Source organism: Amblyomma maculatum, chromosome 9 (assembly GCF_055883805.1).
Source record: "Amblyomma maculatum isolate TAMU_Amacu chromosome 9, ASM5588380v1, whole genome shotgun sequence".
Taxonomy (NCBI): Eukaryota; Metazoa; Arthropoda; class Arachnida; order Ixodida; family Ixodidae; genus Amblyomma; species Amblyomma maculatum.
Genome location: NC_139352.1, coordinates 120,737,867 through 120,763,923, shown reverse-complemented (window position 1 = coordinate 120,763,923; position 26,057 = coordinate 120,737,867). Strand labels below are relative to the sequence as shown.

Sequence of the window (26,057 nt, the reverse complement as noted above, 5' to 3'; positions counted from 1 at the left end):
AGCTTTTTTTTTTATTATTATTATTTTAACGAGGCATCTGCCACAACAGAGTGACACACTCTGCATGCGGTGAAATGTGCATACAGCGTGCTATGTCTAATTCAGGGCACATTAAATGCCATCAGCGTGAAAGCTAACCTGTTGCTGCCAGTGGGCATCTGGATACACTTTTCATTGCATTTTCATTGCTGCCAGAAAATCTTATCTGCTTATTTTTGCGGCTGCGTGAAAACGTCCCCGCCTCGATGGCTCAGTAATGATTATAGACGCTCGGCTCTCTGACCCGCAATATGTGCGTAGCCCAGCTACGACGATCGCATTTCGATGGAATTAACACGCTAAAGGTGGTCCGATGTCAGCGCATGCTAAGATCGCCAGATATATGGCCTAATCGAGCTCTCCACTATGCGTGTTTTCACTACGCCGCTCCAGTCGGGCCGATATCTGCACGCTACGCCACAGAAGCCGACACGTATACCCGGCCGTAGCAGACTTGCTAACATGATGGAAACGGTGGGCTGCCGCAGGCAGTTTCCAACGACAGTGATACCCTAAGAAGGCCAGCGTTGTCGTCGGATAGGTGCGTCTCTTCTCTAGAGGCAACTGCAGCCCGAAAATCTGTTGGGCGCTTCCAATTCTCAGTCGTAAACAAATTCTTTAATCCTGATACTCGCCGATTTCTCTGCGCGACTAAGTCCATAAATGAAACACGGACAGCTAGCAACATGCAGGCATCTCAAGTGAGGCATCGCTCACACTTGACGACCGGCTGTTTGTGGGGTTTGCGTCGAGTACCGCCGTTCGCTCAGCCTAGCTGCTGGTGGACGTCCGACAGCGTGTGTACTATGATGCACTGTGGTGGCAACTACCGTTACTATAATAGTACAGTACAGCCGCAATGTATACGTAAGTATCTCACTATCTCCTCAGCCTTGCCCTGCCGCGCGACGCGTGTATGCAGCGTAAACACTGTTCGCACCGACCCTTCAGCTTCTTGGCATCGCAGCGTTGGCATTTTTGTAATCGGCGCCAAGTAGCAGACGACGGCGTTGTTTTTTGTAACTTTTTTTCTTGTTTTTTAAATTTCGTCATCAATTTCTGTTTATACGCGTTTTAGCGCCGCCCCAATATTAACGTCACGGGTACGTCACAACATGGCCGAAAAGGCGAATATCGAGGATCGGGCCCCAGGAACACTAGAGCGGCCCGAACATGAACGCCACGGAGCGGACTAAAAAGAAAAAAAAAGAGAAAGAAAAAAGCTGACACAAATAAAGCTTTTAATATTATATTTAGCCTAATTGACGCTACTTAAAGCTGACCCACATGGAGCGATTTTCCTGCGGCGAACCTCGCGAACAGCCGCCCGGCGGCCGTTCGGGGAGACCAGACCTTCTTTATTGGAATGCTCCGTCGCTTCTGCGCATGCGCCAGCTGAAAGAAGTGAGGAGGAATAACTTGCCGGATGTGGCGTAAAACTTGTTTTATGTTTTGTTTGTAAAATGTTTGCCGCTTCTCGTCGCTGTTTCTAGCGATAGGCCGGTTATAGTGCTCTAGGCCGGTCGCTGTGTCGCCGGCTCAGTGATCGCTCGCAAGCCGGACTTGGCTGTGGCGATGGTGGCGGACGGGTTTCTTGGCATCGTAGGATCGTAGTTTGAACGTTTGAATATCGTAGCCGAGTGGCCGTGTGTGGCCGTGTTCCTTTCCACTTGTTACAACACTCCTTGAGCTTCGGCCTCGCGTACTGCTGTTCGTCAAGCGGCATGCTGTGATCAGGAGCAGGAGCACTTCCAGAGCAACGTTTTCTGCTCCTTTCGGAGCAGTTGTCTTCCAAACGCAGATCCGGAACACGGATCGCGTCTTCCAAACGCAGAACGGGAGCAATTGCCGAGCAAGGGTCGCTGCGCGGAGCAGTCAAAACTGCTCCGCCAAAATCGGGGGAACCGACCGGAAGTTTGCGTGACGTGACTTTCCGAGCGACGCTTGCGCATGCGCTAGCTAGCGCATCCATTTCCGGTGGCTCGCCGCGTTGGCTTCTGCAACGCGCTGCTCCATAGCAGACGATCAGTATTTGCCGCCGCCAAGGATGGTGATTCGCGTCGCGCTCTTGCGCTCGCTTTGCTTGAGGACAGCGAGTCGGAGAGCAGCACTTCCGACTCATCTGTCGAAGAATCAACTATTTATATGTCCATCGTCCGTGTAAACTCAAAGCCGCGCACGTTACAGCTCGGCTCTGGAAGACTGCAAACATTCGGTACGTGAACCCAAGTTTTCTTCCATATTAAAGAAAGTGCTGAAGGAGTCTTACCGTGTGTGTACGCGCTCGGCTCTTCGAGCAAGGAGGACATAATGGCGTAAACGGCTGGTGTAACCTCCATATCAAAGGGAAGAAAGGCTGCAGGCTTGCAAAGCAGACGACGCGAGCGCACGAAAAGCCTCCTAGCCGTGAATAGTAATATATAGTGTGGACCTATTCTTGCCTTCCTTTCAGCCACCAATCAGCTAACCTTCGTTTGGTTATTTCTACCCTTTTAAAGTCTATTTTCCCTTCATTATCCTTAAACCCCAATGCTTTGGCTAAATCTGGCCCGTTGCCTTGAACTATAGGGCGGAGCCCTTTACAGGAAATTATTAATGGCGATTTCCACTGGTCGATCGGAGCTGGGCGTCCGAGCCGACCTAAAGCGCTACAGAGCGAATCAGCCTTGGTCGACCAGCGGAACGTGTAGAGCGCGCGGCGGAAGTAAAGCTGAGCCGGTTTCGAAAGTTGTAGCAGTTGTAGCCGCATCCCAGCGCCAAAATGTTTGCGCTTGATAAATAGGCAGGAGTGCGGCCCTCAACAACTTGCTTTCTCATTTTTTTAACGCTGCAGACGTTTTTCGATAGACGCACTTACGGTGACATCCAGCGTCCTCTGCCGATGTCCCTGAAACGGTCAAAAACAGCCAAAAGAATCCAGCAGCATCCGGAAGTGACCGCGTCAGCGACTAAGACTTCCGGCGAGATCCGACTTCGGTCGGCGGATCGAGCTGGAGCGTCCCGAGCTGCCCCAAACGACCAGCGGAATACGCGCAACCTATCTTGGTCGACCAGTGGAAATCGAAATCGTCGTCCCGGAGCAAGAAAACGTGCTCCGTACCGACCAGTGGAAATCGCCATAAGTGTTCAGGCGTTTCCTCATCCTCCCCACACACCCTGCACAGCGTGTCTATCTCTTGGTACTTGACTCGGTACGTCTTAGTCCGCAATACTCCTGTCCTAGCCTCGAACAACAATGGGCTGCCCCTAGAATTATCGTAAATGTTTTCTTTGGCTATTTCCTGCTTGAACGTTCGGTACATTTCTAATGCTGATTTAGTCTCCATCCCTGTTTTCCACAGACCCCTCTCTGTTTCCTTAACCTTTTTCTTAATTGATGATTCCTGGCTGGTCCCCCTACTGCTGTCCAAATATTTGCTTGCCAATTTTCTTGTCCGCCTTCTCCATCTTGTGTCAACATTCCTCATGTAGAGGTAGCTGAAGACTTTCCTAGCCCACCGCTTTTCTCCCATTTTTCTCAATCGTTGCTCAAACGCTATCTTGCTGCCAGCTTCCCTGCTCTCAAAAGAAGACCATCCCAGGTCACCCTGCACACCTTGGTTTGGCGTATTCCCATGAGCTCCCAAAGCAAGCCTACCCACCCCGCGCTGTTTAATTTCCAACCGTGCTCGGACCTCTGATCTCATACACAGGACTGCGTTGGCAAAAGTCAGACTAGGAACCATCACCCCTTTCCAAATCCCTCGCACCACTTCATACCTATTGTAATTCCAAAGCGCCCTGTTTTTCATGACGGCTGCATTTCTACTTCCCTTAGCTGCCACATATTTTTCATGCTCCGTTAGGTATTCAGCTCCAGTATTTATCCACACCCCAAGATACTTGTACTTATCCACTACTTCCAGCATGTCCTCCTGTATCCTATGTTCGCCGGCCTCATTATCATTAAAAATCATGACTGCCGATTTTTCCTTGCTAAACTGCAGACCTAACTTATCTCCCTCTGTACCGCATATATCCATCAACTCCTGCAAATCTACCCTGTTGTCAGCCATCAGTACTATATCATCTGCATACATTAGTCCTGGTAATGACTGTGGGATAAATTCTCCTTGCTTGAATAAAGAAAGGTTGAAGCCGAGTCCACTCCTCTCTAGTTTAGCCTCTAATCCTTGCAGGTACAGCATGAACAACAAAGGTGACAGGGGACATCCTTGTCTAAGCCCCTTCTTTACCTCTACAGGCTTCGACACCTTTTTTTCCCATTTTATTAGCACTTGGTTATCCTTATAAATATCTTTTAAAAGATTAGTTACTCCGCTTTCCACACCTAACACATCCAGAATACTCCATAAGGCTTCTTGAAGTACACTGTCATAGGCTCCTTTGATATCTAGAAAAGCTAGCCATAGGGGTCTGTGTTCCTTTTCTGCTACCTCGATACACTGTGTCAATGAGAACAGATTATCCTCTAACCTCCTTTGTTTCCGGAAGCCATTCTGCAGCTCTCCCAGCACCCCCTTGCTCTCTACCCATGCCTGCAGTCTGTCCTTTATAATCTGCATCACCACCCTGTAGACCACTGATGTTACTGTTATGGGACGGTAGTTGCCTATGTCAGCTTTGTCCCCCTTTCCCTTATATATCATGCTCATTCTACTTAGTCTCCATTCATCAGGAACTTTGCCATCCATTAACATTTTGCTCACCACCTCTCTTAACGTTTCCTTAGACTTTGGGCCCAACATCTTTAATAACCTAACAGGAATACCATCTGGGCCTGCTGATGTGCTACTTGGTACTCTCTTCTCAGCCCTTTCCCACTCTCTTTGTCCAATTGGAACAATTGCACTAACCGGTCTATCTTCCTCTACTAAGGCACCTACTACATTTCTTTGTTCTTTAAACTTTTCTGACATCGTTAGTCGTATATGCTCTATTGCCTTTTCCCCTTCTAGCCGAATACCTTGATCTGTAACAATAGACCTCTGCTCTAGGCTAGTCTTATTACTCAGGGAATTCAAGTGTTGCCAGAATTTCTTAGCTGCATTTTTATCCCTTTTGTGTACTTCTGACAGCCACTGGGAACCTTGTCTTCTAATTTTCTCATTGATTAAGTAGGATGCCTCCCTTCTACATTTTATGTATTTATCCCATTTTCTCTCAACGTCTGCTTCTGGGTCTCCCCTATGCTTAGAATATCTGTGTTCCCTGGAGGCTTCCTGGCGTTTCTCTATGGCCTTCTTCACCTCCCCATCCCACCAGCTCTTTGGTTTTCGTCTTGTCCTTTTTTTCCTGACTCGCACCTTAGCCAACTCTAGCCCAAACAGTCCCATTAACTTTGTGTATGTCCACTCTGCTTTCTTATCCTTAGAGATTACTGCTTCAATTTGGGTGCTTGCTGTTTCTATTTGCTGCTCCGAGTAAAAGATCCCATCTGGCTGGTCATCATGTTTCATTCCTGAATTAGTTTTTATTCCAAAACTCATCTTGATACGTTTATGATCACTGCCTAGACTCCTGGCACCATGTTCATCTATGTTCATGACCCTTAGCCTATCGTACATCCTGTGTGACATTATCGCATAATCTATTGTCGAATGCAGACTCCCTACCTCCCACGTTATGACCCCGTCACACTTCTCAGTACTGTTACAGACAACTAAGTCGTGTCTTTCACACATATCCAGCAGCATGGTACCTGTCGAGTCTGTGTATCCATCTATATCTTCTATATGAGCATTCATGTCCCCTACTATAATTATTTCGCATCCTTTTCCTAGCTCATTAATGTCACCTGCTATACATTCTACCATTTTTTTGTTTTCCTCTTTGGCAGTTGCTCCTGTCCACAGGTATACAAAGCCAAGGAGTGTTTGCTCCCCTGCCACTTTTCCTTTTAGCCATAAATGTTCCTTACATTCCTGTTTGACTCTTTGCCAATTTGTACTTTTATGGATGAATGCCCCAATTCCCCCTCCCTTTCTGCTGCCCTCTGTTCTGTTGCAGTATTCCCATGCATAATCAGGGTTACAGGGTGGTTGCTCCATGTCCCGAAGATGCGTCTCCACAAATCCATAAACCATTAACTTCTCCTGCCTAAGCTGCTCGTCTATTTCCTCCCATTTTAGCCTATTCCTGCCTCCTTGCATGTTAATATACCCTATGTCTGAATTAATTTGGCTCTTGCGCTTATGCCTGTTGCTTCTCCTATGGCTTCTATGTTTCCCTAGTCTATGTTCGTCCTCTTGGTCGCCTTTGTTTAAACTGGTGGCTTCAGGGCCCTGGGCCCTCCTAAAAAAGCTGTTGCCTGGCGGCCTATCCTGCCTCCTACCCTCCTACCGGTGGCCCGGCTGTAGTGGATGCCTTCTCGTGCAAACGGGTGGAGGCCGGCCTCGTACACATCCCTGTTAACCTCCATTGTGGTGTACCCAAGTCGTCGGCTTAGGCTCCTAATGACCCGGTTGGCTTCGACTACTCTCCCCTCTGTTCTGCTGGACTGCCCTTCTACTTCTGGGATTGTGCATACAGTCACGTGTACTTTCTCAGAGGCCTCCTTTATGTTATTTATACCTACTTCTAACTGCCTCCCGAGATTCCGGCTCGTCCCCTTCAAGACATCATTGAGTCCAGCATGGATGATGACCAGGGTTTCTACATCCCTGTTGTTCCCTACCACCTCCTGGGCTTTGGTCATCGCTTCAACCATACCTTTCCCCGATTGGGCCTCCACCTTCAAACGCCTGTCACCCTTCACTGTTGCTAGGACAGCTTCCTCAAACCTTGCTACATTTGAGTCCCCCACCACCAGAACTCTCCTACGATCCAGCCTTTCATCTCCAGCTTGCGCTAACTGCCGCCCGGTTCGCTCTCGTTGGTTCTCCTGTCGCAGCGGCGTTTCACCTTTCTCGCGCAATTCCGGGCTTGTCGCTAGCCCTCCCGCGGACTGTTTTGCTACTTCGCTGTAGCATCGTGTAGCCGCCTCTTGCGACTGCACCGCCACCGGGTGCTCTTCTCTGCCCGCCTCCTTTCCATCTCCGTCATCATGAGGGGTCTTGACGCTGGTCTCATCCACCCCCTGACTTTGCTCCGACCCGGGGTCTTTCGCTGTCCGCGCCATAAGCGCCTTCACCTGACCTTCCAGCTCGGCTCGCTTTTGTTGTTCTTCCCTGAGCTGAGACCCCATCTCCTCTAGCTGGTCGGTCTTTGCCCCTTCCATCCTAACCAGCTCTACTGCCTGTGCCTCCAGCGCCATCCTTTTCTCCCTCTCAACCTTCAGGTCCCTCCCGAGCTCCTGAATCTTTACGGCCCATTCACGCTCCAGCCTCAGAATGGTCTCCTTAAACCTAACGCACAACTTGCACGAGAAACTAGTCTCCCCCGCGTCATCTAAGCTTTCAAAACCAGTTTCATCCATGTAGCACCAGCGCCTGCACTCGTCACATTGCACCAGCTCCTCGCCCCCCATGTCTTCCTTAACTTTACGACCCATAGGCAGCCCGCCCACCTACCTAGGGAAAAACGAGCGCCACCTACGAGCGCGAGCGCCACCTACTTGCTCCGGCCGGAGCAAGAGTATTCGAAACGCAGAGTCTGGGAGCGTGCTCTCCGCCGGATTGAGGCGTTCTGTGATGGAGCGTGCGCGCTGCTCCAGTTCTGCGATTGGAATTCGCCATTAGTTACAGATAGCACCAATAGCACACCAGACCTTCTTTATTGGAATGCTCCGTCGCTTCTGCGCATGCGTCAGCAAAAAGGAGCGAGGAAGAATAATTTGCCGGACGTGACGTAAAACTTGCCGCTTTTCGTCGCCGTTAAGTTGTTTCCTTCCTTCATGTCGCCGTTTTTAGCGATAGGCCGATAGCTGGTCGCCAGTGTCGCCGGCTCCGTGATCGCTCGCAAGCCGGACTTTGCTGTGGCGATGGTGGCGGACGGGTTTCTTGGCATCGTATTTTGAATATCGTAGCCGAGTGGCCTTGTGTGGCCGTGTTCCTTTCCACTTGTTATAATACTCCTTAAGCTTCGGCCTCGTGTACTGCTGTTCGTCAAGCGGCATGCTGTGATATTCCCAGTCTCCGACCTGTGGACTCTGCGACGCTAGTTCAGCCCGCCCTTGTCAATGGAACATGCCTCAGTATGTTGCAAGTAACTGGTATGGTCAGCATTCCATGTACTTACTTGCATTTCCCGAAATTTATACGAGTCACTGCCTTTGGATCATACTGAGGTGTGTAGCGCAAGTAGCGCAACGCAAGGGATGAGAAAAACTCGTCTCCGATCGAGTGCGTAGTTGAATGGAATCTCGCTGTCATTTTTATCGTTGTTCTCGACTTCGACACCACTATTTAGTAGCAGTGGTAAACTTTAATCACCTCGAAATACCAGTATAAAAAGGCCGGTTGGAGCCTGTAATTTGTACGAAATTGCCTCTCTAATCCTGGATTTCAAGAGGTCGGTTATTGTATCCGGAGCGCAATTGTTTTGCCATTTTCGTTGCCTTTATCGGATGTGCAATTCGGTGTCGAATTGATGCAGGAAGCTTGGCACAGCTAATCTATTATGAAGCTTCGGTGCGGTAGCCAGCCCGGGACTAACCGGGAAATAGAACCTCAACCGGGAAGGCCAGCTATTCATCACAGCTCTCAAGCGACTCACTGCCGGCCGACTGGACTAGTCATGCAACCGTGTATATTCTCAAGTAAACTTCTGTACTTAGGAGTGCCGGGAGGTAGAACGCCCACGCAAAGAAAAAAATGCTCTCCACATCTCCCGACGCAGTCCTGCCTCTAGTTTTGCTCCTAAAGTTGAAGGCTCGAAGCGCAAGCTGTGAAAGTCCTGGTATTTTTGCACAGTATTTATCTTCCAGCTGCTCTAGCTCTAGACAGTTCTTGTATCGAATTCCTGTATTTTTTACTTTTTTTTTCTCTCAAAACATCCCACGACGTCCTATTCGATCGATGTTATTTCTACCTGCCCTGTTGTGCTTATCATTGTAGACAAGCATGTAGACTAGTGTCAAAACAATAAATAAACAGTGCTGCGTCCGTGATTCCATCTTTGTCCAGTCATTGCCCTTGCGACTTGTTGCAGCATGCACCAAAAAACAAAGTTTGCCAGGTAATTATTTTCTCTGCCTTAGGGAAAACAGGCCAGCTGTGAAAGCTGCAAAGATATGGACTGATATCCCTTCATATTGTTTCACACAATCATGCTAATGATGTGTTGTATTTTCAAAGACCTGCTTGCCAGCGCAAGAGGAACATTTATTGCGGACTGCATATTGGTTGTGTAGTGTCAAAATACACACATGCATCTCGATTTCAGGACATTCAATACCCTCGGGTGGTTACAAAATACTCCAGTTGTCATGATAGCCAACTGCAGCTATGGGATAAAAAAGTTATAGGGACATAAATCATTGCAAGAGTAACAAAACTGCATAAATTTGCACTGTTAAAAATATTAAACACTACACAGCGAAAGTAGTTTTGCTAGAACCATTGCTGTGACTGACATGGCAAACAGTGCTTGTTGCCTTTAGTGATGTGTTGAGCACAAGACCTGCATGGAGATTTTAATTCTTTCAGGTAGGCAGAGTTATGTCCTGTTTTCGTTGTGTTATCATACATGCAGACCAAGGTAATGCCATATGCTCCTTGGTTCCAACACTGCAATTCTGAAAAAGTGACTGCCAACACAGGCCCGATGTACACCGTCCCACTGCTGACCGTGTATGTTCCTAAGTGATGTCCAAGTCTTGGGCAGACTCTAATCGACGCAGCTCACAAAGCAACATTCCTGCCAAGGTGGTTGCCTACCATAAAACCCTAATGCCATAGCTGCCATTCATGGCAGCCCAGAAGTAATGAAGTGCTGACGAAAATCATTTCAGATGTTCAGTGAGTTTACACAAGAGGGAGTTGTTAATATGGTTAATTAGTCATCCAGTGAAATTTACACTGTATTTATTTTGTTAAACAAAGCTCCTTTTGTGAAGTGAAACAAGCTCCTAGTAGCCACAGGCAAAAAGTAGGCAAATGGCAATACATATTTAAATACGTATTGTGAATTGTGTTTTATTGTCGGATTCCTTCAAAGGGACACTAAGGAGGATGGAAAGCAGGTTTCCTTTATTGCTAAGATACAGTGTTCTAATCTTAAAGAGACCACACGAGTCGCTTTGGGACGTTAAATGATATTCGTGATGACGTTGCCCGCCTTGTCCCTTATCGCATACATCTGGTTTTTGCCTATGCCCAATTTCTTCTTTACCGCTTTAAGGCTTCCCCCGTTCTTTACAGCATGTTCAATTTTCTCCATGTTATACTTCCTTATATCAGCCACCTTGCGCTTATTGATTAGCTTTGATATCTCGGCCAAATTGATCTGGTCTGTTCGATTGGAAGCTTTCATACTCTGGTGTTTCTTAATCAAATCTTTCGTCTCTTTAGACAGCATACCGGTATTTGTCATATTGATCGTATTTATATGCTGTGAGCAAGAACGTTCTGATACATTCTAGCAATGCGAGGAGGAGAAAGCTGCCTTATTGAAAGGTCAGGACACTGATTGTGGGAAGGTGCTGCTGAGAGGTTTGTGATGAGCAGAGCCTGTTTAATTCATCAGCAAGCCTCACTGCACCATAATTACGATATGACATGAACGGCCAACACTGTTAAGTTGCGCTGACATATTCATGCGTTTTATGCATGCACAATGTCCGTCATTTTTGGTTGCTGAGTGGACTTACACATATTTTTGATGTGATACCCAAATGTGAGCTCTTTTTTTTTTTTCCTTCTTTCATGCAGATGTCCGTGCTTAGGCTACACATGACCACCTCTCTTGCATATGCTCTCGTCGACGGCTGGCAGAGATGCCCGTTTAGGTAAATTTTGGGTCGTAGAACATCGGACCTTCACATTTGGATGAATCCACCGTCAACTGGTTACAGGAGAATGATTCTCTCCTTGCTCCTCCAGGAGAGAAGCCTAGCACATCTAATCTGACCCCTACACGCCCTTTTTTTTGTTGACCAAAGATGTGGCCGTATATATGAAATAAATAATTGAAGCAGCAAATAAATCTGCAATCTGCAAAATATGCTTGCACATTTAATGCCATTACATTTAAAATAGCGAACACATTTCATGACATCCTGTGAAATGCAATGCATGTCTGCTAATTATTGCGATTGCTGTATATGCTGTACCAGTGTACCTGGGCAGCTGTTTTCCCTCTTTGTGGTGAACTTGTCAGTCTTCTGTTGGAGCAAAGATTGTGTTACCTCAGAATATTTTCTTACATGCATCAGTGCATACTTTGCTTGAATGCTTCAGTGCACCCTTTTAAAGGGACACGTACAACTCCATTGAGTCATTGGTCTCAGTAAATATTTGATTATTTCTCTCATTATGGCTGTGTTGTCTGGCAGCAATCGTGGCATATAGTATTTATTGGTGAGAAAATTTAAATTGGAAGCCTTCCCATGAGTCGATTCATGATGACCTTGCTGAAAAAGACGTGTCACTGCCACATTAGAGTGGATCATGACACACTATATCTTGCAGTAATCTGAACCAAAACTTCTGTGTGGAAGCATGCATTTTACTTGCAAAATTGGCCGGCAATGGCAGCATCTTGTTTTTTGGTCTTTCCATCCTTTTAAAACCTCTGCTTTCATTTTAAGTGGTCTCTTTAATGGTTTGTGGGGTTTAATGTCCCAAAGCGACTCGTGTGGTCTCTTTAAGATTAGAACACTGTATCTTAGCGATACAGGAAAACTGCTTTCCATCCTCCTTAGTGTCCCTTCAAAGGAATCCGACAATAAAACACAATTCACAATACGTATTTAAATATGTATTGCCATTTGCCTACTTTTTGCCTGCGGCTACTAGGAGCTTGTTTCACTTCACAAAAGGAGCTTTGTTTAACAAAATAAATACAGTGTAAATTTCACTGGATGACTAATTAACCATATTAACAACTCCCTCTTGTGTAAACTCACTGAACATCTGAAATGATTTTCGTCAGCACTTCATTACTTCTGGGCTGCCATGAATGGCAGCTATGGCATTTGGGTTTTATGGTAGGCAACCACCTTGGCAGGAATGTTGCTTTGTGAGCTGCGTCGATTAGTGTCTGCCCAAGACTTGGACATCACTTAGGAACATACACGGTCAGCAGTGGGACGGTGTACATCGGGCCTGTGTTGGCAGTCACTTTTTCAGAATTGCAGTGTTGGAACCAAGGAGCATATGGCATTACCTTGGTCTGCATGTATGATAACACAACGAAAACAGGACATAACTCTGCCTACCTGAAAGAATTAAAATCTCCATGCAGGTCTTGTGCTCAACACATCACTAAAGGCAACAAGCACTGTTTGCCATGTCAGTCACAGCAATGGTTCTAGCAAAACTACTTTCGCTGTGTAGTGTTTAATATTTTTAACAGTGCAAATTTATGCAGTTTTGTTACTCTTGCAATGATTTATGTCCCTATAACTTTTTTATCCCATAGCTGCAGTTGGCTATCATGACAACTGGAGTATTTTGTAACCACCCGAGGGTATTGAATGTCCTGAAATCGAGATGCATGTGTGTATTTTGACACTACACAACCAATATGCAGTCCGCAATAAATGTTCCTCTTGCGCTGGCAAGCAGGTCTTTGAAAATACAACACATCATTAGCATGATTGTGTGAAACAATATGAAGGGATATCAGTCCATATCTTTGCAGCTTTCACAGCTGGCCTGTTTTCCCTAAGGCAGAGAAAATAATTACCTGGCAAACTTTGTTTTTTGGTGCATGCTGCAACAAGTCGCAAGGGCAATGACTGGACAAAGATGGAATCACGGACGCAGCACTGTTTATTTATTGTTTTGACACTAGTCTACATGCTTGTCTACAATGATAAGCACAACAGGGCAGGTAGAAATAACATCGATCGAATAGGACGTCGTGGGATGTTTTGAGAGAAAAAAAAAAGTAAAAAATACAGGAATTCGATACAAGAACTGTCTAGAGCTAGAGCAGCTGGAAGATAAATACTGTGCAAAAATAACAGGACTTTCACAGCTTGCGCTTCGAGCCTTCAACTTTAGGAGCAAAACTAGAGGCAGGACTGCGTCGGGAGATGTGGAGAGCATTTTTTCTTTGCGCGGGCGGTCTACCTCCCGGCACTCCTAAGCACAGAAGTTTACTTGAAAATATACCTGGGTTCCACGGTTGCATGACTAGCCCAGTAGGCGGGCAGTGAGTCGCTTGAGAGCTGTGATGAACAGCTGGCCTTCCCGGTTGAGGTTCTATTTCCCGGTTAGTCCCGGGCTGGCTACCGCACCGGAGCTTCATAATAGATTAGCTGTGCCAAGCTGCCTGCATCAATTGGACACCGAATTCCGTGTTTGTACATCCGATAAAGGCAACGAAAATGGCAAAACAATTGCCCTGCGGATACACTAACCGACCTCTTGAAATCCAGGATTAGAGAGGCACTTTGGTTTGGTTTGGTTTGGGGGGTTTAACGTCCCAAAGCGACTCAGGCTATGAGAGACGCCGTAATGGAGGACTCCGAAAATTTCGACCACCTGGGGTTCTTTAACGTGCACTGACATCGCACAGCACACATTACAGGCTCCAACCGGCCTTTTTATACTGGTATTTCGAGGTGATTAAAGTTTACCACTGCTACTAAATAGTGGTGTCGAAGTCGAGGACAACGATAAAAATGACGGCGAGATTCCATTCAACCACGCACTAGATCGGAGACGAGTTTTTCGCATCCCATGTGTTGCGCTACTTGCGCTGTACACCTTACTTCCGGATGATCCAAAGGCAGTGAGTGTGACTCGTATAAATTTCGGGAAATGCAAGTAAGTACATGGAATGCTGACCACACCAATTACTTGCAACATACTGCAGGCATGTTCCATCGACAGGGGCGGGCTGACACGCATTGCAGAACTAGCCACGGCCGGTCTCGAGGGAGAGCGCGTTTCCCTCGAGACCGGCCGTGAACTAGCGTCGCAGAGTCCACACAGACCTTCTTTATTGGAATGCTCCGTCGCTTCTGCGCATGCGCCAGCTGAAAGAAGTGAGGAGGAATAACTTGCCGGATGTGGCGTAAAACTTGTTTTATGTTTTGTTTGTAAAATGTTTGCCGCTTCTCGTCGCTGTTTCTAGCGATAGGCCGGTTATAGTGCTCTAGGCCGGTCGCTGTGTCGCCGGCTCAGTGATCGCTCGCAAGCCGGACTTGGCTGTGGCGATGGTGGCGGACGGGTTTCTTGGCATCGTAGGATCGTAGTTTGAACGTTTGAATATCGTAGCCGAGTGGCCGTGTGTGGCCGTGTTCCTTTCCACTTGTTACAACACTCCTTGAGCTTCGGCCTCGCGTACTGCTGTTCGTCAAGCGGCATGCTGTGATCAGGAGCAGGAGCACTTTTAGAGCAATACATGGATGGATGGATGGATAAGGCTGAACCCTTTGAATCGGGCGGCGGCGCCACAGGCCGCCTAGCAGTGAATAGTAATATATAGTGTGGACCTATTCTTTCCTTCCTTTCAGCCACCAATCAGCTAAACTTCGTTTGGTTATTTCTACCCTTTTAAAGTCTATTTTCCCTTCATTATCCTTAAACCCCAATGCTTTGGCTAAATCTGGCCCATTGCCTTGAACTATAGGGCGGAGCCCTTTACAGGAAATTATTAAGTGTTCAGGCGTTTCCTCATCCTCCCCACACACCCTGCACAGCGTGTCTATCTCTTGGTACTTGACTCGGTACGTCTTAGTCCGCAATACTCCTGTCCTAGCCTCGAACAACAATGGGCTGCCCCTAGAATTATCGTAAATGTTTTCTTTTGCTATTTCCCGCTTGAACGTTCGGTACATTTCTAATGCTGATTTAGTCTCCATCCCTGTTTTCCACAGACCCCTCTCTGTTTCCTTAACCTTTTTCTTAACGAAGTGTCTAAAGGTACGTCCGACGTATCCATTCGATTCTTGTAAAGATACGGCGGACGTCGATATACAGGCTCATGGCTATATGCACGTCGAACGCGGCCACATTCCGCTTGCTACGCGTGAATGATCTTATCCTCTATGATATCAGCTAGGCGGACTCTCGATGAGGTGCTACGAAGAGTGCATCCATCCGTTCTAACATAGAATACGGTCTTCACTTAAGGCCGCTGTACGGTCACTATTTGGGCGCTGCGCCCGTCCGCTCGAGAACGCATCCGCCAGGTCCTAACAATGGGGCGGACGGAGGCATGCGTCCTCCGCCCGGCTGCCGCACAGAGTTCGCGAACTTCAACTTTTGTCGCATGCGTTCTGGAGGCGCGTCGCAAGCTCCTCCTACTTTTTCAAAGATGGCCGCCGACCGAGCGTAGGCGAAAGAAGGCCTAGGCGGACGGTGCCTGTCGATGAAAGATAGACTTCATGTCGCTATTGCTCGTTTATTACGATTATTCAAAGCGACTTGGAAGTTTGGATTGCCATGTTCACAAGCATCGAGTGACAGTTCCCCCAGCTGAGTTGGCCTGCACCGAGTTGACGAGTGGCCGACAAACCTACGGAAGATGTACTACTACTGCTACACAGTTGCGGTGCCTCGACGTGTTTATTGCTGCAGGATTTTCACGGACATCATCAGGAAGCAGCTCCCCGCAGTGAATTAATTCCCTGTGCGCGTAGACAGTTTCATAGCAGCCACAATTAGTAGGAGTGTACCGAAAGTGATACGTTCGGAACGTCTGCGGTTTTGCCAAGTTGGAAATCGCCTGCAAGTATATCTGTTACGAGTGAAAAGCTCACTGCGCACGCTTTGTTTTCCGAATGTTGATATGAATTTTGAGCTGTGCTAGTCGCATTCATTCGTCTGCTTGTAGCGATCGCGAGCATACGATGTTGTTCGTGTTACGTGCCGATCACTGATATCAATCGTGTTTCGTGTATGTGCTGTGCTTCAGAACTGCCGTGGGTGTGAAGTGCCCTTTCTGAAAACTGTGTTTTACGTGCGCGAAACAATTTTGTCAGCACGGAGAAGCGTCGAGAAGCCGGCACCAATCTGCTGCTTGATGCTTCGTGAAGTATGTTTGTGATGGTTGCTTGTTATCGTTGCTTCGTGTGATGTCTCGACAGATGTGTTTATTGGGATTAATCGTTGTACTCCGAATGCTCTCATTACAACCGTGCGCGGACGGCATTGTTGCTAGTGTTCTTGGCCTCTTTATATATAGGTATGAGTTGTGGGCACACAACCACGGCGGGCTTGTAACCAAGTTTTAGTGCCGAGAAAAAAAAAACAACGCATTCTTGTTCTGTGAATGGAACGATTACTGTAGAAATGGCTGAGAAAGCTAAGAAGGTGTGTAAGATTTTTTAGAACAAGTGTAATAGATTGGGCAGTGTTATATGGTACAGGAAGAAAAGTACAGACACAATCTGAAATGAAATGCAATCTTATGTGTTATTCAGTTTCCCCATTGGAGCAGTATAAGGTTAGAAGGATGGAAGTTTTCTGCACATTGTGCAGGACAGTCCTCATGATATTCTCATTTCAAAAAAAAAAAACTCGCACTGTAAGCCATAATAATAAAGAGTAAGAGTACCTGCAAGCAAGATCTCAGTAGAAAACCACCTGCACGAAAGTGTGTAAGGCTCTATGGATTCAGCTTTATCATGCGGCTCACAGAGCATAGTGTGAACCTTGGGGTGCAAATACATGGCACAAGGCATTTGTTTACATCTGGCATGCCTTAAGCTGCATGCAGTAACACTTCATGAGAGTGATGAATGCTGGTACTCTCAAGTATGACTCAAGGAGCAAAGATTTTAGGCATATTTATAGCAGAAATTAATGAGTAGAAGGTATGTAACACGGTCACACAAACACTTTCTATCCTCATTGAACTCGATCTGCATTCAACTCGTGCAATCGTGCCCGAGCCTGATTGGATCGAAGCTGTTTCTGAGCGCTCTTGAGTTTTGAAGCACATCCGAGAGCGGGCGTCGCCACCCTCGATGTCACCTAACGCACACGAAGGAAGCTTCTCAGTGGTCATCCAAAACGGCCGTGCAGCACTGGATGCTTCAATGCTTCCTGAAAACCTCAATGAGGATCACAAGTGTTCGCATCGCAGAGGTATAAGAAGGAGCAGGTAATTTCAGACTGAGTTTGCTAAGAAATGGGCTGCTACCACAGTCCTTTGAAGTGCATTACAATGAAAAACCAAAGGTATATGCAGAAAATAGCATCTCATAAGCTTTTGTACTCTCAAGACAGGCAGTTTGCACATGTAAGCACTTCAGACGTCACGTGAAATCCTGTGAACAGCTGACCAGCGGCATTTTTCTGCAATATACATTTCCCTCATTGTCTTATGAACAGCCAAAAAAAAAAAATGCTTTTCGTAATGGCAATAACATGCACCTATTATTTACTGCAGATTTCCTGCTCTCATTGATTCATTTCTTTTTTTTTTAATTTTTACTTCTTAATTATTTCGTGGTTGAAATTGCCTACAAGGATTTGATTCGTTTGAAAAGCTCACTACACATATCTTGCATTCTGAATGCTGAAATAAAGTTCGATCTGTGCAGGTAATCGCGTTTGTTCCTCTCCCTGTAGTGACCATGCATGCACACCCTTGTCCCTGCAATGTGTCCATCATAAATATTGATTGTGGCTCGTGTGTACTGTGCCTGAAAACGGGCTTGGGTGCGACGTGACCTTTCTGGAAACTATTTTGCATTAATGAAATGATATCCACTGTCTGCTTGCTGATGTGACTACAGAAGCATCGGCACCACTCAGTGGCTTGATTCTTCATGAAGTATAATTCTTGCAATTATAGCTAGATTATAGCAAGCCTGTCTTGTCTGTGCCACGTCTTGTTCTGATTAATCGTTATGTTGTGGGTGCTGGGCATCATGATGGTGAGCCGACAAAACTGTTAATTTTTTTGTCTCTCTTAAAAGGGTACATATCTATGATGGGTACCGAGGGTTTGGTGCTGAGCCAAAAACAAGAGGCGAGATTCGTGTCCCAATAGAGCACATGCCGTGTAATCAACTTGTGTCGTTCTATCCTTGGCCCAACGAGCAAGATGCCACCAAATTAATGGCTAAGAAAGATGGTAAGGCCCATTATAAGACTGAAATGAATTGGGCAATATTATGGTGCAGAATGAAAAAAAAAATGTACAATCTGAAAAGAATTTTCAACCTGGCTAAACATTCTTCCAGTTGCAATGACACAACTATATACAGGTACTTGCACACTTTTATCAGGGCAGGGCCCTTGATCACACTGAGGGAAGATGAATTCAAATAATGAGTTGCAACTGAGCAAGATGAATTTTCAAACAAGTTTCCTTGAGACTAAACCGTGAAGGTTCGATAGTGTCAACCCTCTACAGCATGATAATTCGGGTAAAATTCCGTCGCACAACCACATTACCTTGCATTGCCTTGAGCTGCATAAACATGCTTCTTGAGAATGTTAAATGCTGCTGCTTAGTGTAGCAAAAAAATGGAAATTACTTGGCAAGAACCAAATATTGAGGAGAACTAAAATGGGGAGGATAAACATTTATTTTCTGGCTTCAAAGACCACTATACTGGTAACAGATGTGAGCTGCTACAACTGGGGATATGCATATAACAGCTTAAGCTTGCTGCTACAGACATGCAACACTCATTTTATGTTCATGGTATAGCGTGCAGAAATCTGGATAAAATATCCTTTGCTTTGTTGAATTTCCTGGCTTCAACCAGAGCAGTGCAGCATTACTATCAGGCAGCACAAACAGCCTGAAATCTCAAAAAAGCCATGTTACACACACCTAAAATCACTGGAGTGCTTCTAAGTACTCCACAGATATGATTTTCAAGTGAAAATTCATGCAGTTGCTTCAGCATGTACCTAATTAGCAATCTCGGACTGACCGAAAGCTTAGTGCGCTTCACGATTCTGGAACACAGCACCTTACAGCATGTTATGTGTCCTCTCAGAGCAATGTACTTCTCTTTCCCTGTTGAACTCGCTGGCTATTTTTATAATGTTCCCCTAAATGAAGCTGTCACTGTATATACCCATTGCAAGGACCCCTTTGTATGGAAAATTCCACAGAGCCTGTCTCCACATGCAACACTGCACAAGTGTGAAGAAGTGAGACTACAGTACAAGGCTGCATGCATGAAGAAAACACAATTGCAATGAATGAGCAAGAGTAGTGCTTTGCCAACTTATCTATTTATTCAATTTGTGATAGAAAAGAACCCAGTAATATGGTTATCCACACTGCTCAAAGGCGAAACAGCATTGTCTGCTAGTTTACAAGGTGCGATCATCACTATTATATGTTGTGCATATCACTTTGTATCACTGCTGCATTACAAAAGTACCCCCCCCCCCCCCCCCCCCCCCCCCTTCTCGTCTACTTGGGGACTTCGCATTAAAGCAGGCAGGTTCTCCCAAGTGTGAAACTGCATGGACTAGTTTCTATCCAGCTTTAAGGGGAACAAAGTGGGAACGAAAAGCACAAAAACAAGGCGCACAAGAAGCAGTAGTGCTGGCCAATGTTATTCGACGCAGCCCAAAGGCCTGGAGAGTGAATGAAGGGAAATGACAATGGCAGAGAAGGAAATGAACACACTACAGCGCAGGTAGGAACGCATCCACAAAGCTTCACAGGAATGTGTGCATGATCCTGGAAACGTCTAAAAAGTAACATTGAAACACAGGCAAAAAAAGAAAAAATAATAAAATCAGGAATGCATATAGAAACCTACACACATCTAACATGGGACAGGATGACGTATCATGCAGCATGAGCTCTTCAGGCGAGCAGAATCTGGTGGGGCGAGCTAAACCCAGGGCTATTGAACGAGGCAGAGACTAGAACCTTCCAGTGGCAGTGAAGCGAGGGCGCTGTTACGCATTCAAGAAATAGTAACCCAGCATAACATGATCAATAAAACGGCACAAGAACACGATCATAGGAAAAGAAGAGGGATTGAAAGGTGCTCTTTCAATAGTAACCCAGCATAACATGATCAATAAAACTGCACAAGAACACGATCATAGGAAAAGAAGAGGGATTGAAAGGTGCTCTTTCTTTCCATCTTCTTTTCCTGTGATCATGTCCTTGCGCCGCTCAAATGGTCAGTGTGAACCAACTAGCATTACAGCAAGTATTACAAGCATAAAATGGTCAGCACGTGTAGCATCCTAGTGGCATGTTTCCATTGCAAGGCAGATGCTATTTGAGTTACTAAATGGCACATATGGATGAGTTGCGAATGACTATTACATATGCATGCATCCTCTGGCAGTTATGTAAAGCCTCACTGGTCCATACATTTACATTCAATGCTTTTGTGGAGACAGACTCCCTGACGAAGGATCTTGCAGCGGTTGGCCATAGCATGAAATGTGTTCATTACGGTACACCTGCAGCTTGGTGATATTGTAAAATGACCCAGAAGCCTCCATATCTGCCCGTAAATACATAAAATTCAGTGAGATGAGCAATCCAAAACACAAAGCTACATTAGATGGGTTTTTAAGCATAGGTAGCATTGAGGAAAAAAAGCACTGCCAGTTTCAGTTAAGGGAATAAGTGTAAGTACAAAACGAAACCATAATTTCAAACGGTTCGATGGTGGGCATCGCCAGCATTTTTTTAATCAGTCTCAAACAGGCCAGGTGACTGTAAACAGTCAATAAAAGCATTTTTCTTGGATTGACAAGATTATCCAGCAGCTTTCTCACTATATGCAATTATAATATTGACCTAGTAAACATATTGCAGTTCAGTGCTGCATTCCTTGCCTCTCTGTCTTAGCATTCGTTACTTGTTACACGAGCTACCGAGTATAAAACATCTGGGTTTGCAAGGCATTTAGCCTCCCGTGGAAAGGACTCCTAACATCCACGCACTCGCTTTCTTCCATTTTTCTTTTATTTGACAGTTCAGAGTTCCAAGCACAGTTTTCTTTCTCAGAAGAGTATTGAATTCTCAGAGGAGATATTTTATTTGATATCACAAGGTGCAGTTTTGCCGTGACTCTTTCGGAGAACTGCACTGTGTTTACATGCCACTACAATTGGTTTCTGTTCTTTTAATTGCATTGAGGATCTGTGTATTCACTCCACGATGAACTTGATGTATGGGCTTGCAGTATAGTTATCTAAACAAAGCAAAGGACTCGGGTAGGTAAGTACACTAGTCATAGAAGTATAGTATTTCATGTTCACAGACAAGTCAAAATTCCATCAAGTCTGCATGCTGTCCTGGCAACTAAGTGACATGCCACTACACTTGGTCACTGTTTTACAATTAGCCCCTAGACAGTTTTTCTCTACAAGTGGTGATGCTTAGCTGATGCAAAGGCAGTGGGCGCTTAGTATTTCTTGATCCCAACTGACCGCTCTGGCCATGCACTATTACTCTGTCGTGCAGTGACGCGACTTTTCAGTGCTTACTCTTAGCTGTATTGTTTTTAAGTATGAGAAACACTGAAATAAAACTACAACAGAAGAATAAAACACTCATTCCACACAAAACATCCAATATATACATATTTGTACTTAGAATAGTCATTTTATATCATGCAATGTTTCGAAAACTTTATAGACTCTTCCTCAGCAGCAGCACAATTGTGCCAGAATTCTTGTTTATTTGTGCTCAACACTAACCGTACAAATACTTCACTTGAAATTTGGCTGGTAGAGGCTGTCTCAATTGGTAACAATTCTTTTCAGTACATGCCGCAGCTGAGTAGCTTGAGCTGTGTTGCATGTTAACACTCAATCGCCAGATTTCATCTGCTACTTTCAGTGTCTGAAATGACAAAAGCTGTGCACACATATGAAACCTAGGAAGACCAAATGGCATAGGTCAAGAAAAGGAAGTGTATGCTGCAATTTACATGAAGGCACTCATTAATATAGGCAGCACTGAGATGGAGAAACTGGTATTACGTGCTGAGGGGCATGCGAATTGTAGTTTTGCCAACCAAACTGATTATGAATAGCATAGTCTTGCTGCTGAATCAAATATGAATAGTGCTGAAAACCAAACTGAATACAAATAAACTAGTTGAGCAGCTATTTTAAATGTCTTTGAAGAAGTAATCGCATTGAATTTTAGAGATAATTTGAACATGCACTGTTTGAATCATCTGCTATGGCATGGATACCATAGCAAATGATTCCAAGCACTTTTAAAGATTTGTTACTGTCATGAACCTCGACACATTTTCTGCGTGCAAATGCATCTCATACGCAACACCACAGCTGTACGTTGCAGCCAGAAATGAGGATTACGTGGCGAAATGTACACCACTAAGAGATTGCTACCACCAGGAAGAACCGCACGCAAAATAGCGCTTCTGTACATGTTACAAATGATGTGCATGCTTGTTTATGCTTTGCAGTCTATTTTCTCAGTAAAACAGGCTTGTTGTAAAATGCGTTCAGGCTGTAATTTCGGATGAAAACATTAAATGACCAGCTCCTGCATCTTTGCCGCGAGTGTTATAGCGAAGTGAACGCGTGAACACAGGCAGGGGAGATATGAATATGTACACTTTACCTTTAAATGTATACGTCCGGGAGTACTTAAAAAATTCGTATCATCTTCTCCTCATACTAACATAAACACACCAAGTCGACGGCGAAAGCAGGCGCCGCTGGGGCATGCGTGCGTCTACGCTGTTGCTGGACTATTGAATCGCCGGCGACTTAATCGCTCTACTAATGGTCAGTTCATACTGTTTGTGCTGTATATGCGGGGGCTCAAGAACTCTACAGTTAGGGTGAAAATTAATTTGATAGCCGACGATCGAGAGCCACCGTGAACAGGAAAAGTTTCCCCAAACCAGCGCCGCAGCCGTCATATGCAGCGTTTCGACGTTCGAAGCAGCGCGCGCCGGGCGCGCCAATCAGAGCGCTGGAGAAATCCGCCACCCAAAAGATGCCCAAAAGTGACCGTATAGCACCCTATGCGCCTCCCGTGCCGAACGCGTCCGGCAGCGGGCGGAAGGCGGACGAGCGCAGCGCCTCTAAAAACGACCGTACGGGGGCCTTTAGGGTTGTGTACGGCAAGCATCGCTGTCACGCACATAGCTGCAGGCGATGCTACGTACTACCAGCTGGCATCGAGATACGCACATTCACGAGCAGCTTTCGCTTCGCACTAAACTATCACCTCGATCTGCCCGTAATGCGAGCGAGCTATTCCTAGCATTCATCGACCTCCGAAGATCTAGCGCTGGCACAACACACACACACCTCGCCGTGCAGAACATTCAGCAGTCCAAAGTATGTATGTGAAATGGCATTATGCTTGTTCCTCACATGCAGACCGAGGAAACAGGATGTTTCTAGCTAAATTCTTCGTTTAAATTCTACCTCAGAGTCGTGGCAGAAGACATGCCGAATCTACTAGAGGCCTGCGCTGCTACTGCGGCGAGCTGCACATCGACTCGTCGAGGCGAAGACCTACTGCACCGCACCGCAAGAGTGCACAACCGGAAAGACGGAAGCGCGAATGATCCGATTTCCATGTGAACAGCAATGTTCTTTGTGCTTAGCCTGCATCTTTTTCTTGTCGTTGAATTTTGCGTACATGTAGTTTAAACCTCCGCATGCTCGAGGTTAGCGTGACCCGACTGAACGGCCGCGCAGCTTTGAAACGATCGGGATCGATATGCATGCATCGCCGGACTTAGGTACGCGGTAGAAAATGTGCGCTGCACATTTCGTTGCAGAAGCTGACTCTTGGAATTTTGCAGAGTGTGCCATGCAAGTGATCGTTGCTACAACCACGCATCCATGTTCCAACGGCTGGCCTACCCCGAGGCGCATAAATGTTCAACCGTGGACGTATCAATGATCGAAGAGAGGACAGATTTTCACAATATTGGGCGCGAAATCGATAGTTACCAGTGCTCAGTGTTAGAGAAATTCTGCCTTGATCATGCGCAATTCAGTGTTTCAGGTGTGGTCTGTAGCTATAAGTTTGAACAGTTCGCCTGTCAAGTCAGCGGCGCCAGCGATGGACCGGCGGAGCGATTTTCCACGTTACACCGCTGTCTAGCTAGAAAGCCTACCTAGGCGGCGTTTGACATTCAGCTGCTTTTTGTGGGCCCCGTAATTGAAAGCAACGCCTTCAGAAACGCGTTAAATGTTAAAAAATGTATTCTCTTCAACAGTTTCACTCCAGGCTGTCAAAGCAGGCGGACGTTGATAAAACAGTTGAGCACTCCAGTCTTTAGAAATCTGTAGAATCGCCTTCAGTTTGTAGAATTATTGGAATAGGTCACTTTCCGATCGCTGGGACATAGACCCTCATGACAGCGCTGTCACGTGAATAAGGACCACACCAGACCGAAAGCTTGTCTCATATAACATAGCTAACCAAGGTATACCTTACAGCATTGTATTGATTTTTATGGTGCATAAGCAACTAATGCTGCCATGCACCAAGAACAAGGTGTAATGTATTTATTTTGTGTGTAATGACTAAAATGTTCTTTAGGATGTAGCTTGTTTAGGAACATTTTAGGAAACCAAAAATGCAGGAAATTTTCACGTCTCTCCTAGAATCATGCTGGTATGGAAAAGGATCTGTTGCAAAATTGTACAAAATGTTTCCTCTTATTTTCTCGACTCTGGCGCACGTGTAAGATATGGTTTATTGTTAGTTCATCTCCACACTCCTTGCATATTGGTTTGTCCTCTTTCATAAGTATGAAGCTGTGTGTGTGAATGTGGATATGTGTTTTGTGAAGATGACCTAAAATGGCCTCCATGTTGTGTTTTTGATTACTGCATGATTTCCATTCCTTAATGACAGGTTTGACAAGTATAGTTTGTAGTTTATTTCATTGTTTCAAAAATCCTGCCATTTCACTCTCACTTTTCTTTGTACAAGCTTCTTGGTATCTTCATGCAGCATATTCACCCTCTGTAATTTAGCATTGCGTCAAGGTAACCTAGTTATTTCTTTTCATCACCTTTCAAGACAACTGTCCCGATTTCATAAAGTGTAGGGTTTCTGACGACAGGAACTCCTTGGAAGTCGTAGAAATAAATGAGATCCACAATCATGAGCTATCTAGGGTGTGCATATACATGTCCATCGCTCAGTGGAATGGTGTCAGTACGCTGTTAGAATAGGTCTTGTGGTAACAACAACCATTGTCTGAGGTGGTCCTTTAATGGGCATTGAAATGCTATGTAACTACAGGTACTGATAGAACTCTTGATCATGTTATGTGATGGTGCGATCCTTGCATGCATATTAGGTATACATTTCAGAATCTGCAGTGCACCACTTGACCATTTGCCACCAGTTTGTGTGAAAATGTATTTGTCATGCATGTTAACCAGTATTTAACAGATGACCCCTGTGCACAAGCCAAAAGTGCCACGAGCCAAATGTCACGAGGCCACACGACATGGCAGGAGCTGTTAAGTCAAGCTTACAAAGTTATATTTGAAATATGTTCTGCGACGTTTCAGCTCCAATTAAGAAAGGTTGAGGCTTACAGAGGTCTATGCCAGGTTGTCTATCACCTAACAGGGCAGCCTACGACCGTATGCTAATGAGTATATCTGAGATAACAGAGACATGAATTAAGGAATTAGTAATTATGTTTGTAGCAAAGGGCATGTAAATTAACGGGAATCCACAGTGGGATCTGCAGACAAGAACCATTAATGCTGGCACACCATACCCTTAAAGGTGGAGATTAGGAGCCTCCCTAATTTTTTTTCTGCTCAACGCTTGTCATTTCCTTCGTTCTTCCAGATGAGGAAGATGTGAAAATGATAGCATCGAAAATTCCAGAGACCATCGTTAACAAGGATGCTGATCCCAACAGCGTAAAAAAGGAATTTCAGAAAAGATGGGTAACTAGTAATGCTGGCAACAGTTGAAGCTAAGTGGAAAGGCATGAAATTGAAATGTAACATATGCAGAGATATGTTGCGAGACGACCA

At 45.6% G+C, this 26,057-nt stretch overlaps 1 protein-coding gene and 1 long non-coding RNA gene across 2 annotated transcripts in view; both read right to left on the bottom strand.

Moving 5' to 3' along the window:
• The window catches only part of LOC146180250 (uncharacterized), a 437,831-nt gene that overhangs the window by 5,060 nt on the left and 406,714 nt on the right, over nucleotides 1-26,057 (bottom strand). The gene's annotated exons all lie outside the window — the stretch shown is intronic.
• LOC146180258 (uncharacterized) lies at nucleotides 6,302-7,546 on the bottom strand. The gene has a single exon (XM_084579469.1). It carries the CDS (start codon nucleotides 7,529-7,531, stop codon nucleotides 6,302-6,304), a length of 1,230 nt encoding a protein of 409 aa, XP_084435595.1. The 5' UTR covers nucleotides 7,532-7,546.

What these genes read in the sequence shown, in the direction of transcription:
- LOC146180258 (XM_084579469.1), bottom strand. Translation starts at nt 7,531, where the DNA reads ATGGGTCGTAAAGTTAAGGAAGACATGGGGGGCGAGGAGCTGGTGCAA.